At 44.1% G+C, this 15,557-nt stretch overlaps 1 protein-coding gene across 1 annotated transcript in view; it reads right to left on the reverse strand.

Annotated features, from left to right (window-relative positions):
* Positions 1 to 15,557, reverse strand: part of PRKCH (protein kinase C eta) — a 297,109-nt gene that overhangs the window by 35,551 nt on the left and 246,001 nt on the right. Inside the window, exons 11-12 of the mRNA XM_077464376.1 lie at positions 10,958 to 11,096; positions 1,155 to 1,343 (exon numbers count right to left, since the gene is read on the reverse strand). Of these exons, the coding sequence (XP_077320502.1) occupies positions 1,155 to 1,343; positions 10,958 to 11,096 (328 nt within the window). The remainder of the gene's footprint in view (positions 1 to 1,154; positions 1,344 to 10,957; positions 11,097 to 15,557) is intronic.

The following is a 15,557-nucleotide window of genomic DNA, read 5'->3' on the forward strand; positions in this document are numbered from 1 at the left end:
AGGTTGTTCAGGTGCTCAGAATCTACTAGAGTTGTTGCCACAGGTCAGGAATCCTGGTTTGTGCTGCCAAAAGAGCCCAGGAAGGGCAGGCGGCATCCAGGTTGAATATTTAGCAGCGGATCTGCCAGTTTACCAATGATGTCTATGGTTTAAAAATGGCAAAAACACATTTGTTTCTGGGGAGAGATTCTCTACCAGGTGTGGGGAAGTATTTTGGGCCATCCGTCATTGGGTGTCAGTGGCCCAGGTGTGCAAGACCACTATTTGGTCTTTGGTTTATACATCTACAGGATTTTTACCAGTTGGATGTCAATCACGTAGAAAATACTACCTTTGGCCTCAGCTTATTACAAAAAGCAGAGTAGGTCCTTCTCTGGTGGCAATTTCTATGATGGTGTCTCCCTCCCTTCAAGAATATTGCTTTGGGACAGCCCAAGTAGTTGTTATAGTAACCAACTCCGTGTCCTGTGATGTATGATAAAGAAAATAGGATTTACCTGTAAAATCCTTTTCATGTAGTACATCACAGGACACAGAGGTCCCTCCCCTCTTTTGGGATTTTATTGCTTGCTACAAAACTGATGCGCTTCCTGTGTAGGGGGGGGTTATATAGGGGTGGACTTCCTGTTTGATTGAGCTACCAGTGTCCATTCACCTATAGGTGGTGTATAACCCAAGTAGTTATTAATATAATAACCGGTTCTGTGTCCTGTGATGTACTCCAAGAAAAAGGATTTTACAGGTAAGCTATAGAAAAAATTATATTTTTTAGAAAGCATTTCATAGAAAATCAGGGTGATTGTCAGTAATATACAGTGCTTCAACAAATTAAATGTCATCTACTTAGTCTTTAGAGCTACTTTAAAGCCCACATGGTATAGACAACTCTTTAAGATATGTTTTTGAATCAATAGGTCTTCATTATGAAGAGTTCTTCTCAATCCATGTTATGGTCTCTGATCTTTCGGCATATTAAAAAATACATGTATTTAGAAAACCTCACATATAGACTACTGAAAAGGCTGAAGAATGCCAAAGAATTCTACTGAATGAGTGGAAATTTTGCACTGTGTTGGATACTGGGACAAAATATTCCAGTCATGCCAGCATCTCATGAGCAAGTGAGTAATGGAAGATCTTAGTAATATACTTACAGCTTGCAGAATTCCCACAGCATCTTGTGAGAGCCACGCTGGATAGACAACGTCATCATTCAGGATAGCTTCAAACAGATCGTCTTCATTCTCCGCTTCAAAAGGGGCATGGCCACAAAGCATCTCATAGAGAAGAACACCCATCGCCCACCAGTCCACCAAGGGTCCATACTGCATTTCCTGTAGTATCTGCATCAAAGAAAACTATCAGTATTATAGTAATGTTCAGAGGTAATTATAGGACAGACTTTGGTGTAAAAAATGTAAAAAGAAAAAAACACAGTGTTGCTTGACTGCTAAATAAGAAGGAAGAACAGTCACGGTTGGGGCTCATAGGCCTAAATTAAACATTCTCTTTGCCCCATCCATCGTTATGTTGAAAGTTGTGTTACAGCTTGCAAAGTTTCTGTTGTTAGAGTGTATTGAAAGCCAAATCTTTTTTTTTTTTTTTTTTTTTAAGTTGGATGGGGTAGAAAACGATACAGCTAGTCAGGTTGTCATTGCTCAGACAGAACAGAAAAAAAGATGTTCCCATTTTTACTGGTCTTGACAGGGAGAGTTGTATCCTCCCAGTGCTTAAAGAGGACCAGTTACTCCCCAAAAATTAAAAGTCAGCAACTACAAATACTGTAGCTGCTGACTTTTAATATAAGGATGCTCATCTGTCCAGGAATTAAGCGCTGTCCTCACCTGAGACGATTCCAAAATCAGTTTCTGCTCTAGGTGTCAGCATCTTAATGAAGGGAAATGGACAGTGAAGCCTTGCAGCTTCACAGCCAGCTTTCCACTGTGCATGCATATGCCGCCCTGCACTTTGTGAAAGGTCTCGCAGTCTTCTGGGACCTGTAATATTTCCTGGAGGGCTCCGGGGGGGGGGGGAGAAGGGGAGGGGGGACCGAACTTCTGCTCAGATCGCTATGTCGATCTGACCGAAAGTGGGAGCGGAGCAGGTACCTGTCAAAACCAGGTACCAGCCCCCCCCATCCCAAAAATAGGATTTTTTTTGTACTCACCGTAAAATCCTTTTCTCTGCAATTCACCGACTGACATAGCTCTTTCTTTAGACCATTGGGTTGTTATGCCACCTTTAGGAGAAGACTAGGCATAACATGTAATGAAAAAACTCAGAACATCTAATTCTGCCAAAGGGGCGGTCCCACTGGGTCATTTTAAATCGAAGCCGCATGTGGTTACCTGCGGAGTCCCCCAAGGGTCAGTGCTTGGCCCGATTTTGTTCATTCTATATCTTACTCCTTTGGGCCATATTATAAATCGCTATAATATTTTGTTTCATTGTTATGCTGACGATACACAGCTTTATGTAAAAGCCGCAGCTGAAACTCCTTCAGTGCAGTCACCCCTTTCAGTCCTTACCGCCTGTTTGGAGGAGATAAAGGAGTGGATGGAACAACATTTCTTGCAACTAAATAGCTCCAAAACTAAGATTATTATGATTGGAACGTCTCACCAGATTAAATCATCGCTGATAACTAGGATTGCCTTTTCAGGCTCTAAAATTCCAGTTTCGTCCGTAGTCACTAATCTTGGTGTAAAAATGGATTCCCAACTCACTCAGTATGCAAGACTTCTTTCTACCACCTTCGTAATATCTCTAAACTTCGTTCTATTCTTGCTTTTTCCGATGCTGAAAGGTTGGTTCATGCCTTTGTCTCCTCTAGGCTGGATTATTGCAATGCACTACTCATTGGGATTCCGAGAAAGAGCATGCAGAGGTTACAGTATATTCAAAACTCTGCAGCGAGGATCCTAATGAGAGTGCGGAAGCATGAGCATATCACTCCAATTATTAAATCTCTGCATTGGCTCCCTGTTTCTGCTAGGATTGAGTATAAGGTCTCTCTTCTTTCCCAACAATGCATATATGGACATGCTCCACCTTATCTTAAGGAACTTCTTATGCCGCGTACACATGTAGCGGACTTTGTGAACGGGCTACTTGCACACACACGGCACTTCTTCAGCGGACTAATACGGCGTACTAACCGCGCCGTACTAACCGCCGTACTTTTGAAATGAACGGACTCGCCAACACACGAGGAGAAAAGTCTGCTCATTTTGAGCGCGTCTCCAGGTAGGCGGGGCCCACGAAGGAGACGTTGCTGGCCCCGCCACCTGGTATGGACTTAAAGGGGAACCCCAACGCCGGAAAAAAAATTGGCGTGGGGGTCCCCCTCAGGTCCACATCAGACCCTTGTCCGAGCACGCAACCCGGCCGGCCAGGAAAGGGGGGGACGAGCGAGCGCGCCCCCCCACCCCAAAGCACCTTGTCCCCATGTTGATGAGGACAAGGGCCTCTTCCCGACAACCCTGGCCGTTGGTTGTCGGGGTCTGCGGGCGGGGGGCTTATGGGAATCTGGGTGCCCCCGGATACCGGCCCCCCACCCTATGTGAATGAGTATGGGGTACAATGTACCCCTACCCATTCACCTGTAAAATAAAGCACAAAAAAACACAACACACAAGGGTTAAAATAGTTTACTGCACAGCTCCGGGGGTCTTCTGTCTTCGGGGGTCTTCTCGCCGGACTCCTCCGCTATCTTCTTCTAGCTCTTTTACTAGCGGAAGAGCCTGGCTTTCTTCCTTGCCGCCGCCCCCTTCTTCCGACTTCGGGGGTCTTGTCTTCTGTCGCCGCTGTCGTCGCCTTCTGTTCTTCTCTGCGACAGACGCTTGATGTCAGAAGGCCCAAGACATTCCAATTGCCCTTGTGGAGTGGGCCGTGACCGGAAAGGGGGGCACCTGTCCCTTCAAGGCGTAGGCCTGTACTACAATCTGTCTGATCCACCTGGAAATGGTGGCCGATGAGAGCGCCATGCCTTTTTTCAGACCAGCCACCGAAACAAACAGGGAGTCTGACTTCCGAAATGGAGCCGTGGCAGACTCAAAGCCCAAACCACGTCCAGGGCATGAAGGGTCACCTCCTTAGGATGCGTCAGCTTAGGACACAGAGATGGTAGCACAATGTCTTCATTGATGTGGAATGCCAAAACCACCTTCAGCAGAAAAGAAGGTTGCAGACACAACACCACCTTATACATGTGGATAACCAGATAGGGCGACTTGCAAGACAAGGCCACCAGTTCTGAAACCCTCCTGGCCGATGTGATGGCCACTAGAAAGACCACTTTCTGGGAAAGAGTCAACAGGGGAATCTCTCTGATATTTTCAAATGGCGGTTTCTGAAGCGCCAACAACACCAGAATCAGATCCCACGGAGGTAATGGAGGGCGCACCGTAAGATCTACATGTCGGACCCCTTGAACAAAAGTGCTCACTAGAGAGTGAGACGCCAGGGGTCACTGAAAAAAATGTGTCCCTTAATGGTGCTTAAAGCCAATTTCTGGTCTACTCCTTGCTGTAGAAACAGCAGGATCCTGGATATAGAAAAGGAGCGTGGACGCCATCCTTTCTCCTCACACATGGAGATGTAGGCCTTCCGGGTACAATGATATATCTTCCGAGAAGAAGATTTCCGTGCTCTCAGCATAGTTGGGATCACTGAGTCCGAAAGACCCCGGTTCCTCAACACCTGGCTCTCAATAGCCATGCTGTTAAAACCAGCGATGGTAAAGCAGGATGGAGAATCGGACCTCGAGACAGAAGGTCTTCTCATAACGGCAGTCGCCAGGGAGTGTCTGCCACCAGGCACACTAGGTCTGTGTACCAAGGACGCTGAGGCCAATCTGGGGCAACCAATATTACTGGGATCCCCTCGGCTTCCACTCTGCGAAACAGAAGTGGTAACAGTTTCAGTGGAGGAAAGGCGTAGATCAGCTGGTACTGATCCCATGGAGCCACCAGCGCGTCTGCCACACGTGTTGCAGGCAGGGGCAAACCTTCATGTGGTAGCACTTTTGCTCGCAGGCTTGCGGTTCCAGGGACGCTTAGGTCCTTCGAGGTCGTCCTCTCAGGCTGGGGACGTTTGGTCGAAGCCCCGGGCGGGCGAAAAAACTGTTTGTGAGTGGAAAAAGAGGGCCCTTGCCTACGGTGTGGCTCCTTAGCTTTCCTGGCCTGTGGGAGTAGTGTTCTCTTACCACCTGTGGCATTTTTAATAATGTCATCCAATGTGGCTCCAAAGAGCCGGTCGCCAAGGAAGGGAAGATCCGTCAGGGCTTTCTTGGATGCCTGGTCAGCAGACCAGCATTTTAGCCAAATCAGGTGCCTCAGCACCACTGAAGCCCTGGATAAAAGAGGAAGGGTATCCAGGGCTGCGTCACAAATGTACTTCAGGCCTTGCACTAGTTGGTCTGCTTGTTCCACGCAGACAGGAGAAGCCTGTTGCTCACCCAATTCGCAGTGCAAAAGTTTTGCCCACACGGTTAGTGTCTGAGACACAAGTGCGGATGCCAGTACTGGTCGCATGGTTGACCCCACAACCGTAAACAAGAAACGAGCCACTGCCTCTGCCTTCCTGTCCATGGGGTCCTTAAAGGCAGGAGTCCCCTCTACCGGAATCGTGATTACTTTGTTTAACCTGGATACTGGGGGGTCCACGACAGGAGGAGCCGACCACTTTTTGAGAAGGCTCTCTTCAAAGGGGTAACACACCACCATATATTTGGGAACCGAAAAGGCCCGTTGCGGTTGACCCCATTCCTTGTAAATGAACTGGTGCAAAGGCTGGCTTACGGGACCCAAAAGGGACCACTACATCAGCAGAGGGATCTGCTGGCTCCTGAATTTTCAGGGTATCATGCACAGCTGTGATAAGTGCTCCAACAAGCGATTTGTTGTGCACGGACCCGGATGGGGACTCATCCTCACTGTCTGAACGTTCCTGGTCAGTGTCATCTGAAACGACAGAGCAGGGCCCGAGTCTGCGTCAGAGCTCTCCCCGGAGGATGGGGGGGGGGGGCACTTTTTACCACCTTTGCGCCCATGCACCACCTCCATCTTGGCAACGAATGAATTGAGGACCGCCGACAAAGTGTCCAGAGGCACTGCACAGTCTGCAGGCGAACCGGTTGCAATTGCCTGGATTTCGGGGGGAAGAAACACCAGTTTCTGAAGCCATGCTGACCCTACCCTATCTGCCCCCTGATGGTCCCACCCTCCTAACTGTTGCTGGCTGAAAGGCTCTTTCCCGCAGGACTCACCACCCTGACTGGTTCTTTGCTGTCCAGCTAGTAGTGCCTGTGTCCCTTGTCAGCTCCCAGGTGCATAGGAGATCACACTGCGCTGTCCAGAGCTGCTGTAAATGGCACTGAAACTGACCAAAAACGTGTTCAGGCTTTAAGAAAATGTCCGCCGAGCGTCCAGTATAAACATAAACACAGGGAAAATGGCCGCCGAGCTACAGGAAAGCATGCTGCTCCTTGCCCCACCAAAGATGACCGCTCACCAACCACCTCTGGCGCTGAGGCCTGTCATGGCCGATCCAGCGCGTAGCTCTGGTCTGCACACGCTCGCTGGCCAGGATGGGGAGACTACAAGGATAAGGGTATCCAGCCTGTCACCCAGCCGGATGTTGATAGCAGATCACGGGATCTTTAATCCTGCGGAAAAAGCAAAGCTTCTGCAGAAAAAACATGGACCGATGGGCCCGTCAGGGTTCCTAGGTCCTTCTCCTTCACTAGGCAAAATAAAACTAAAGCTGAAGCTGCATGGCAGGCTGAGTGGTTGTTACCCAAGGGACCGCCCCATGGGCGGAACTAGAAGTTCTGAGTTTTTTCATTACAACATGTTATGCCTATTCTTCTCCTAAAGGTGGCGTAACAACCCAATGGTCTAAAGAGAGGAGCTGTGTCAGTCGGTGAATATAAGAGAAAGTGGCAATTGTAAAAGAGGAGGAAGGGGGATGCAAACAAGCGGAACTTCCCCTTTTGGGTGACGTTCTGCTTTAAAGTGGACCTAGTATCACATATATACACAGTATGTTTTAGTATTAAGTGCATGTTTATAACGAAAACATATGGGTATTAATTACAGAGATCACAGAACTCCCCCTGACAATGCCTTTATCTTATTTTTTCCCAGAAGGGCAAAGCTATTTTTTCCTTCCATCATCCAGGGTCAGCATACAATATATTTGCTGGACAGAGATCCTGGCGCAGAGATAACACAATTATGTAAATTCTGGTATCTGCAGTTCTGTTCAGTGCTCAAAAACAGATCAGTCCTTGCTGTAGTCTCTTGCCTTGTGACTACAAAGTTACAATATTGCAATCTGATCATTGAGAGGAAGAGGAGACTGAGAAAAAGCTTCCTTCCACCTGCAGAAGACTCATCACATCATCCTACCCTAGGCATAGTCACTTGCCTGGAGCTCAAAGATTGTTTTTTAATAATAAAAGGTACATCTTTAATAATTATATTGTTTTGCTATACATTGTGGCATGTCAGAAGTGTATTCATACTGACTTGTAACGCTACTGAAAGGTCCCCTATAATCTTTAACCTGGAGGATACAGATACTCATTCATTAGAGTTCTCTGCCTATTTACTTTCCTTTCCTGTTGGTTTATCATTCACAGAGGCCAGCAGAATCTTGCATGAATTATTTAGTTTCCTATTCTGAACAGAATACCTTTTCCAGTATTCAGTGCAGGAGAGGAACAGAACAGCTATTAAGAAATAGGTTATATCTGAATTAATGTTCCTGTTACTATGTAAGACTAATACACTGCAACGCATTACTGTAGGTAAACAGCACTCAAACAGCACATAACCAATTCTGCCATGTTAAACTGACAAATACACAAATAGTAGTTTGAGATGAATATCAGTCACTACAAGGTAGAATGTGACTACACTTATGTCTAAGTCATAAAATGTATAGATTTCACACGTGTAGTTTGTGGGCACTTAAAAATCGCTAAACAGCATAGACAGAGGAATCTTCCCTTTCAGCTACTGTATTCGGGCAGCCACCAACAACCCACTGCTGTCAGAATATCTGAACAGTGGCTGCATCTGATCGGATGTAGTCATTGGCCATCAGTTTTCCACCTGGCCCCTTAGATTTTCAAAGCTTGTGGAGCCAGGCAATGCCAACAGGGCCACCCATGGTTGAATTTCAACCAATTCAGTTGGAAGGTTAGACGGTAGAATCATATGATATTCTATTAAAAATGTGTTTTTAGCTGTAGTAATAAGAATATTTGAATGCAGCAGGATTAAAAATAAATCTCGTATGAAATTCTAACTGTAAATGGGGTTTTTCGTTCGGGAAAAATCCTATACATTTGTGCAAAGAAAGGCAGCGCTCTTCCCCAAGTAACAAACAAATATTGTAAAAGGTGCAAATATGATAATACATAACAATACAAATCAATTAAACAATAAAAAATAAAGCTCACCGTAAAAAATAATTAAAATAAATAAATTGTGTACTGATAAAGTCCAGAAATACTGGATTTGTAGAAACATATAATGCTCCACTGAAGAAGAAATGCTTCCACCATTTCACCTTGTGCACAAAAAGAGCTTCTTGAAAGCTTACCAGAATACCTTAACCCTCTATATATGTAACACTAAGTATAGGCCTTTTGGTGCCACAATATACTGAATCAAGAAACTAGAGGGCATGAACCCCTAGCAATAGCGGTATTTTAAAGGCTCGACAAGAGTCATACTTAAAATATAACAGTTATTACAAAATTTCAATCATTGAATGATTGTATTTTGTATTTGTACTTTATATTTTAAGTATGACTTTAGTTGTGCCTTTAACATCCCGCCATAGCGAGGGGTTCATGCCCTCTGTATTTTCTCTGCCCTCTATATATGAGTGGTCATGGAAGCATGTTTACAACCCCCAACTGGTCTGCTGCACAACAATCTGCCCAATTAAGGACATCAATGCTCAGGATGTCCTCTGGACTCTACCCTTAGGGTGGATATAGCAAAGGTATATACGTAATAATAATAATAAAAAAAAAACCTGTAACAGTGTAAAATGCTTCAGTATGCTTTTTATTGTAAAAAAATTGCACTGACATTAGCAGAGCCGCATCACTTTAAAAGATTGCAGCCAGCATTCAGCATCGAAATGAGTTTGGCCTGTGCGGTGACATCACGCACACCGATTGCTTTTCTCCATTTCCACTTCTGTTGAACGCTATTTGTTTCTACTAGAGGTTGCACCAATATTTCTGGGCTTTATTAGGTCACAATTTTTATTTTATGTTGAACTTCATCATGTATTGTTTAATTGATTTGTATGGTTATGTATTATCATCATATTTGTACCTTTCACAATATTAGTTTGTTACTTGGGGTATTTTTGGTACCTGGGGCCTTTCTTGGCACAAATATTTTATATGTTGGTAATACCCAAATATAAGGCTTCCTGACGACGCTCAAATGCAAAACGCGTAGGTGTTGTGGGAGACATACGGTCCTTGAATACAAGCCAGGAACAGGTCGGTCCAGTGGACAGAGATTAACACCACCTGCGGAACATCAGTGGCTTGCCTGATTTTAGAACGGTTTTCTCATTGCTGGAAAGGCTTGGTGTCGGCCAATAGACACATTGAAATGTGAGTGCAATACGTTTTTTATTGATTTTTTCCATTAAAGTTAAAACGATTTTACACTATATTGGTTCCATTTAATTTTGTATGAATATATGGACGTTGAGGAATTGCTAACGGGAGGAATGCGTTGTGGATTGGTTATCCGTTGAATGAACTGAAGGCTTACTGATTGTGGACATCTGGTGAGTGGCCATTCTGCTTGGTGACGGTGGCACAGTTTTGGTTATTTTAGTTGAGACAAGTGGACTTTTGATTAGAAGATGATCGGTGATTAAGACGGCACAGTTGGAGCAATCGAATTAAAATATCGCACAATAAGGACGCTATATTTTTTGCAATTATAAATGAATGTCTTGTGTATATATTTTGGATAATATGGGGGCGCAGTGATTATTTAGTGAATATAAGTATTATTAAGCATATTCTATTGAGAAGGGAGTAGTATAAATAGTGAGTGGGAGGCGCAATCCCCTAAAGATATACATATACATCATCCACTTACCCTGGTTTTTCTGGGGGGGAGCTAAGACTGGGATTGCAGCGGACCCTCAAGCACAGCAAGGGGGAGGTTGAGCGCCGGTACAACTTGGTATTTTTGGCCAAATATAAGGCTGGCTACTTTTGCCCCCTTATATGTTTGAAGGTGGGGAGCGTGGTCTCTACTTTTTATTTCACTTAAAAGCCTATATATTGTTATGAAATCTATGTATTACCTCTACAATCTCATTTGAGTAGAAGATCTGGATGAATGCTAAGGAGTTCAGCCCCCCCCCCCCCCCCTAAAAAAAAAGATTCAAGGTTCGCAGCTACAAATACTGTAGCTGTTGACTTCTACTATTAGGGTACTTACCTGTCTAGGCATCCAGCAGTGTCCTCACCCGAGATGATTCTTGGATCAGCTTTCAGGTGCTGCTGCAGTCACTTTGCCTGAGGGAAACCAGCAGTGAAGCCTTGCTGCTTCACAGTCGGTTTCCTACTGCGCATTGCACGAATTGCACTGCGCTTTTTCAATGGGTCGGCTTGCAGGGGGGCAAGGAGGAGGGGCCAATGCACTTCGCCGTTCAGCAATGAGGCCGAAAATTGGAACTTCCCCCTTATGGATGGACCTTCGCTTTAAGAGCTTTCGCATGAAATTAGTTGAGTCAATGATTGTAAGAAAGAATGTTCTGACAAACGTTTAGACAGAAATTTTGAAAAATCATTTGAATGAAAATTGAACCATGCATGGCCAGCTTTAGACTGATTTGTATCGCTGGGAAGCTTTGTTTAAGGCAATCTTGAGAATAACATGATTGATAGTTAAGATACCTCTGGTGCTATATAGTCTGGAGTCCCACAAAACGTCGATGTCGTACACCCTTCACGAATACCCTCTTTACACATCCCAAAATCGGCCAGCTTGCAGTGTCCTTCATGATCTAGCAAAACATTGTCCAGCTTCAGATCCCTGCAAGAGATTAAAGCAGTTTATTTACAAATTATAGTCATCCAAAAGAAACTAGACATTAATCTGCGATGAACACATCTGAAGAAGCAAACATTCCAAATAATTTTTTATACTTGCATCAGATTAAGAGAAATGTGCAATATAAACAAAATATAAAAAGGACCAAAATCCATTTTAAAACCATTCAACTGCACCTATTTTGATATGATGCAAAATAGGTCCATGCAATGATCCTTGCATGAATGTAACAGATTGTGGGACTGCTAGTAGGATTCTAGCAAGACAGTTGGGTCTGAGTTACAAAAGGAGTTAAGAATCGTCAATAAATTGAGTTTGCTTTTCACAGTATTGGATATTTGAAGTGAGCAAACTCATGTTAATGGCACATGATTGGGTTTTCAAAGTGTTGAAGGATTTGCTTTTCACGTGATTGGATAATTCAATCATGTATTCACACAGTTTGATTATGTTGTGTGAAGACTATCAACTCCCTTAGGCTTCGCTCAGACAGGCAGCCATTGCTTGTTAAAAACCGTGCTTTTCACCAACCACCCACCTAAGTACAGAAATGTAGCTGCTCAGAGCTGTACACATGCCGTGGCCCCGATGCTTTGCTTCACGGCCATGGGAAAAGTTAAACGGCAGGTCACTTATCGTGGGCTGTACCGCCAAACAAAACACATTCCAGCGAATGAAGCCTCGATGCAACTACCCTGCAACTACATGAAGTGCACACAGATGTGTGCGCAGTGGGTCAGCATTAAAGTGGTGAGGAGGTGACATATCCCCTTCGCACCACCTGTCAAATGCCTTCTGAAAAGCAATATACGGTGCTTCATAGGGGCAATACTTCATAGGGGCAACAACAATAACCACACATGAGACAGAGCCCTTAGTAAATTTGCCTCAAATACCTTGTGTTGAGAAGACCAAAAATAATAGATTCTATACTGAAGAGCTATGAAAGAACTAAAGCTATTAAAATACCTGGTGATGTAACTATGAAGGTCCTTGTGCAGGAACTTTCTGATATAGGGTGACAATGCTCTGTTTCCATCTCCCAATTATGCTCCTGTGTGGTCACCCTGTTACATGGGCTTCCAATGAAGACTACAATTGATTGTTTCAACACAAATTACATAAGCATGATGAACATTTTTCACCATCAGGGAACCCACCCTGAAAAATGCAATGTAACCATCGCTTGACTACAGAGGATCTGCAGCACTTGGATACCACATAGGATGGAACAAGAATTGTATGTATTGTATGTTAAAAAAAAAAAAGTAGAGGTTTAGGATTTGCTGTGCTTTAGGAAGTTAAATGTAATTCGTTTAAAGTTTATATCTACTTTAAGCATTTATCCAAGCACAGGGTTAATACAACGATGGGGTTAGGTGGGGTCTCCTCTGACGATCACGGCAGTCAATTTTTGATGTATGTGACATTTTTCAGGTCCGGCCTGATGGCTCCTTGGCAGTTTGTGGTATATGGCTCTGCGGTCACTAAATTATTGGGCATATCTCCCAGACTTAAGCTCAGGGCTTTAATCCTAAAACTGTGATTGGATTGCAGCTCTAGGCTTGGCGCACACTATAAAGCTGCACAAAGGCTTCTTTTCTCTGCCCATGGCTAGCATTCCAGGAAAATATCCTTCACACCTCAGCAGTTTCTCATCAATCATTTTTCCTTAGCAACACTGATTCACTTTTTTTCTTCTTCAGAGGAGAATTGCTGCCTCATGCAACGACACCATTTTTTCACACCAATAAAGAACTTGTTAACCAATCATATAGTAGACATAAGAGAAGTTGGACCAGGCCCTTCATTTCTTCAACTTTACAGTGAAAAGGCTTGTCATCACGGCAGGTCTGATCTAATAACTGCTGGTGCAGCAACTGCTGGGTTATATATATATATAGAACCAAATAGGTTCGGCTTAAAGAAAACAACCGGGCTGGCCTCTTCATTGAACAGTAAATCAGCATCATCTCCTGTGTCCAGCAAGTAGGGAGATCACCAGGCCTCTGGAACGTTGTGTTTCCAAGTGTAAATTTGTATTTTTTTCTAGAAAATTACTTAGAACCCCCACACGTCATATATTTTTTTTTAGCAGAGACCATAGAGAACAAAATGGCAATCATTGCAATATTTTATGTCAGTGTACTTGCGCAGCGGTCTTTCAAACAAAATTTTTTTTGGGCAACAAACTTTTTTGAATAAAAAAACCCCAAAACACTAAAGTTAGCCCACTTTTTTGTATAATGTGAAAGATTATGTTACACCACATAAAAAGATATCTAACAATTTATGCTTTAAAATTGCACCCACTCGTGAAATGGCGACAAGCTAAGGTACTCAAAAATCTCCATAGGCGATGCTTTAACATTTTTTTACAGGTTACCTGTTTAGAGTTACAGAGGAGGTCTAGCACTAGAATTATTTTTCTTGCTCTAATGATCATGGCGATACCTCACCTGTGTGGTTTGAACACAGTTTACATTTGTGAGCATGACTTATGTATACATGAGCATGGAGGGATGGGACATTTAAAATTTATTTTTTCTTAATTATTTTACTTTTTTTTACACCTTCCCTTTATTTTATTTTTTTATCACTTTTGTTCCTATTACAAGAAATGTAAACATCCCTTGTAATAGAAATAAGCATGACTGGTTCTCTTTATTGAGAGATCTGGAGTTTAAAAGATCCCAGATCTCTCATTTACCTTTAGAAGCAAAAAGATAAAAATAAAACATGTCGGCTTTAAGAAAAAAAAAAATCATGTCTATCTGCCTGAGAACCGGAAGTGACATGGGAGGTGCTCTGCTCCTCCAAGGGCATGAAGAGGGCCATCTTTCCCTCATGCGACTTCCTGCCTAGCCATCGGCTGCACTGGATCGTTTCCAGGTTTCCCAGCGGGTCTGGTAAGCTTGGAAACTACCGGAAAGCGGCGGGGGGGAGCACCTCTCCCGCCGCCTATAAAAGTGATCCCGTGCCGAATCCGCTACTAGGACCACTTTTATGTTGTAGTGAATCGCCCACAGTAAATAAGGATACGGGGTACAGATATTTAATGGCAAACTAATGATATTTACTGGGGGCAGTCAGCAAGTGGCTAGGGAGCAGCAATTTTAACCTGGGCTGATCAGAGACATCTTACTGACTAGCAGAGGTGTGTCTATCACAAGTAAGGCTGGCCAAAATGTAAAATCTGTTGATCCTGTATTTAGATGGTGTTTCACATTAAGGTTCTTCTTTTCATAATACCCACACCAATATATTCAGATAGGCAACGCAAAGAGAAACTTGGGGAGCTCAAAGTGCAGTAACCCATTCCAACCACTTACCAATCATTGCTTAACATAAAAGGAACGTCCGATGTGTACAGGTAAACATGCTTTGTACAGTTTTCATGAATAGCTTTCTTCAGAAGTGTAACTAGAACTTTTGGGGGGGGGCCCTGAGCAAGAAACCATGAAGGCCCCCCCTAACCCCCCCAGCCAGGGTCCCTCCCCCCAACCTTGGTGGCGAAACAGGGCCCGGTTGTAAGTGCACTTGTCACCCTGGTAGTTCCACCACTGGTGTCAGTATTTATTTTTTATATTATATTTTTACATTTTAAAAAAATGTCAGGAGCCCCATATTATAGGACAAAACAGACCTTTGATGTTTCACCTTTGAGACAGAGAGAGGAGATTGAGGACATAGCTCTCAATCTCCATCTTTGTAGCATCAGCTGTACCGAATAAATGGACAAGAATAGCTCTGTACAGAGTTTCGCATTCATTTACAAATGGAAGCATAGTAAACACAGTTTGCTATGCTTCAGTTATGAATGGACAGAGTCAGTGATCATTCTGTCCATTCAGAAAAGGAAGGGGCTGGTAAATATGTAATTTACTGGCACCTTCCTTGCTCTCTATCCTGACACATCCCCACAGCAGCCGGCAGGAGAAGGTAGGGTGGAAGCCCGCAGAGCTGTGGGGGGGATGAGGGAGGGGCCAGGGGGGCACACAGGGGCTTGGGGGCAGCAGGACCAGGATAGGAGGTGCGGTGGGGTGGCATATAGAGGAACCAATTTCCTCCGTTTTCCTCCTGGAGCCACTGAATGCTTGCAGGTGAGGTGGAGAAGCAGGCTTCGGAGGAGTTTAGTTCCTCTATATGCTGCCCCCACTGCCCTCTCCTGTCCAGGTGTACAGGGGAACCACACAGGCAGTTGCATTGTGGTGAGCTAAGGTGTGCTGTGCCACTGTGTTGTGTACGTGCACTGAGCTGTCATTCCAAATGAATGAAGGCATGCATACACATTGTCTTTCGCTGCACTGTGGTAAACCACTAAACAGCCCATTGCAAGATTTTAATGAATTCCTAAAGTATATCTAAACCCCAAAACAAAATTTTATATATTTCAACTTACCAGTCCTTAGATATGGTGCCTGCACTGCTTTTCATTTTGAG

This window comes from Lithobates pipiens, unplaced genomic scaffold (assembly GCF_037356315.1).
Source record: "Lithobates pipiens isolate NorthernLeopardFrog02 unplaced genomic scaffold, aLitPip1_a1.2 Scaffold_30, whole genome shotgun sequence".
In the NCBI taxonomy this organism is placed as follows: Eukaryota; Metazoa; Chordata; class Amphibia; order Anura; family Ranidae; genus Lithobates; species Lithobates pipiens.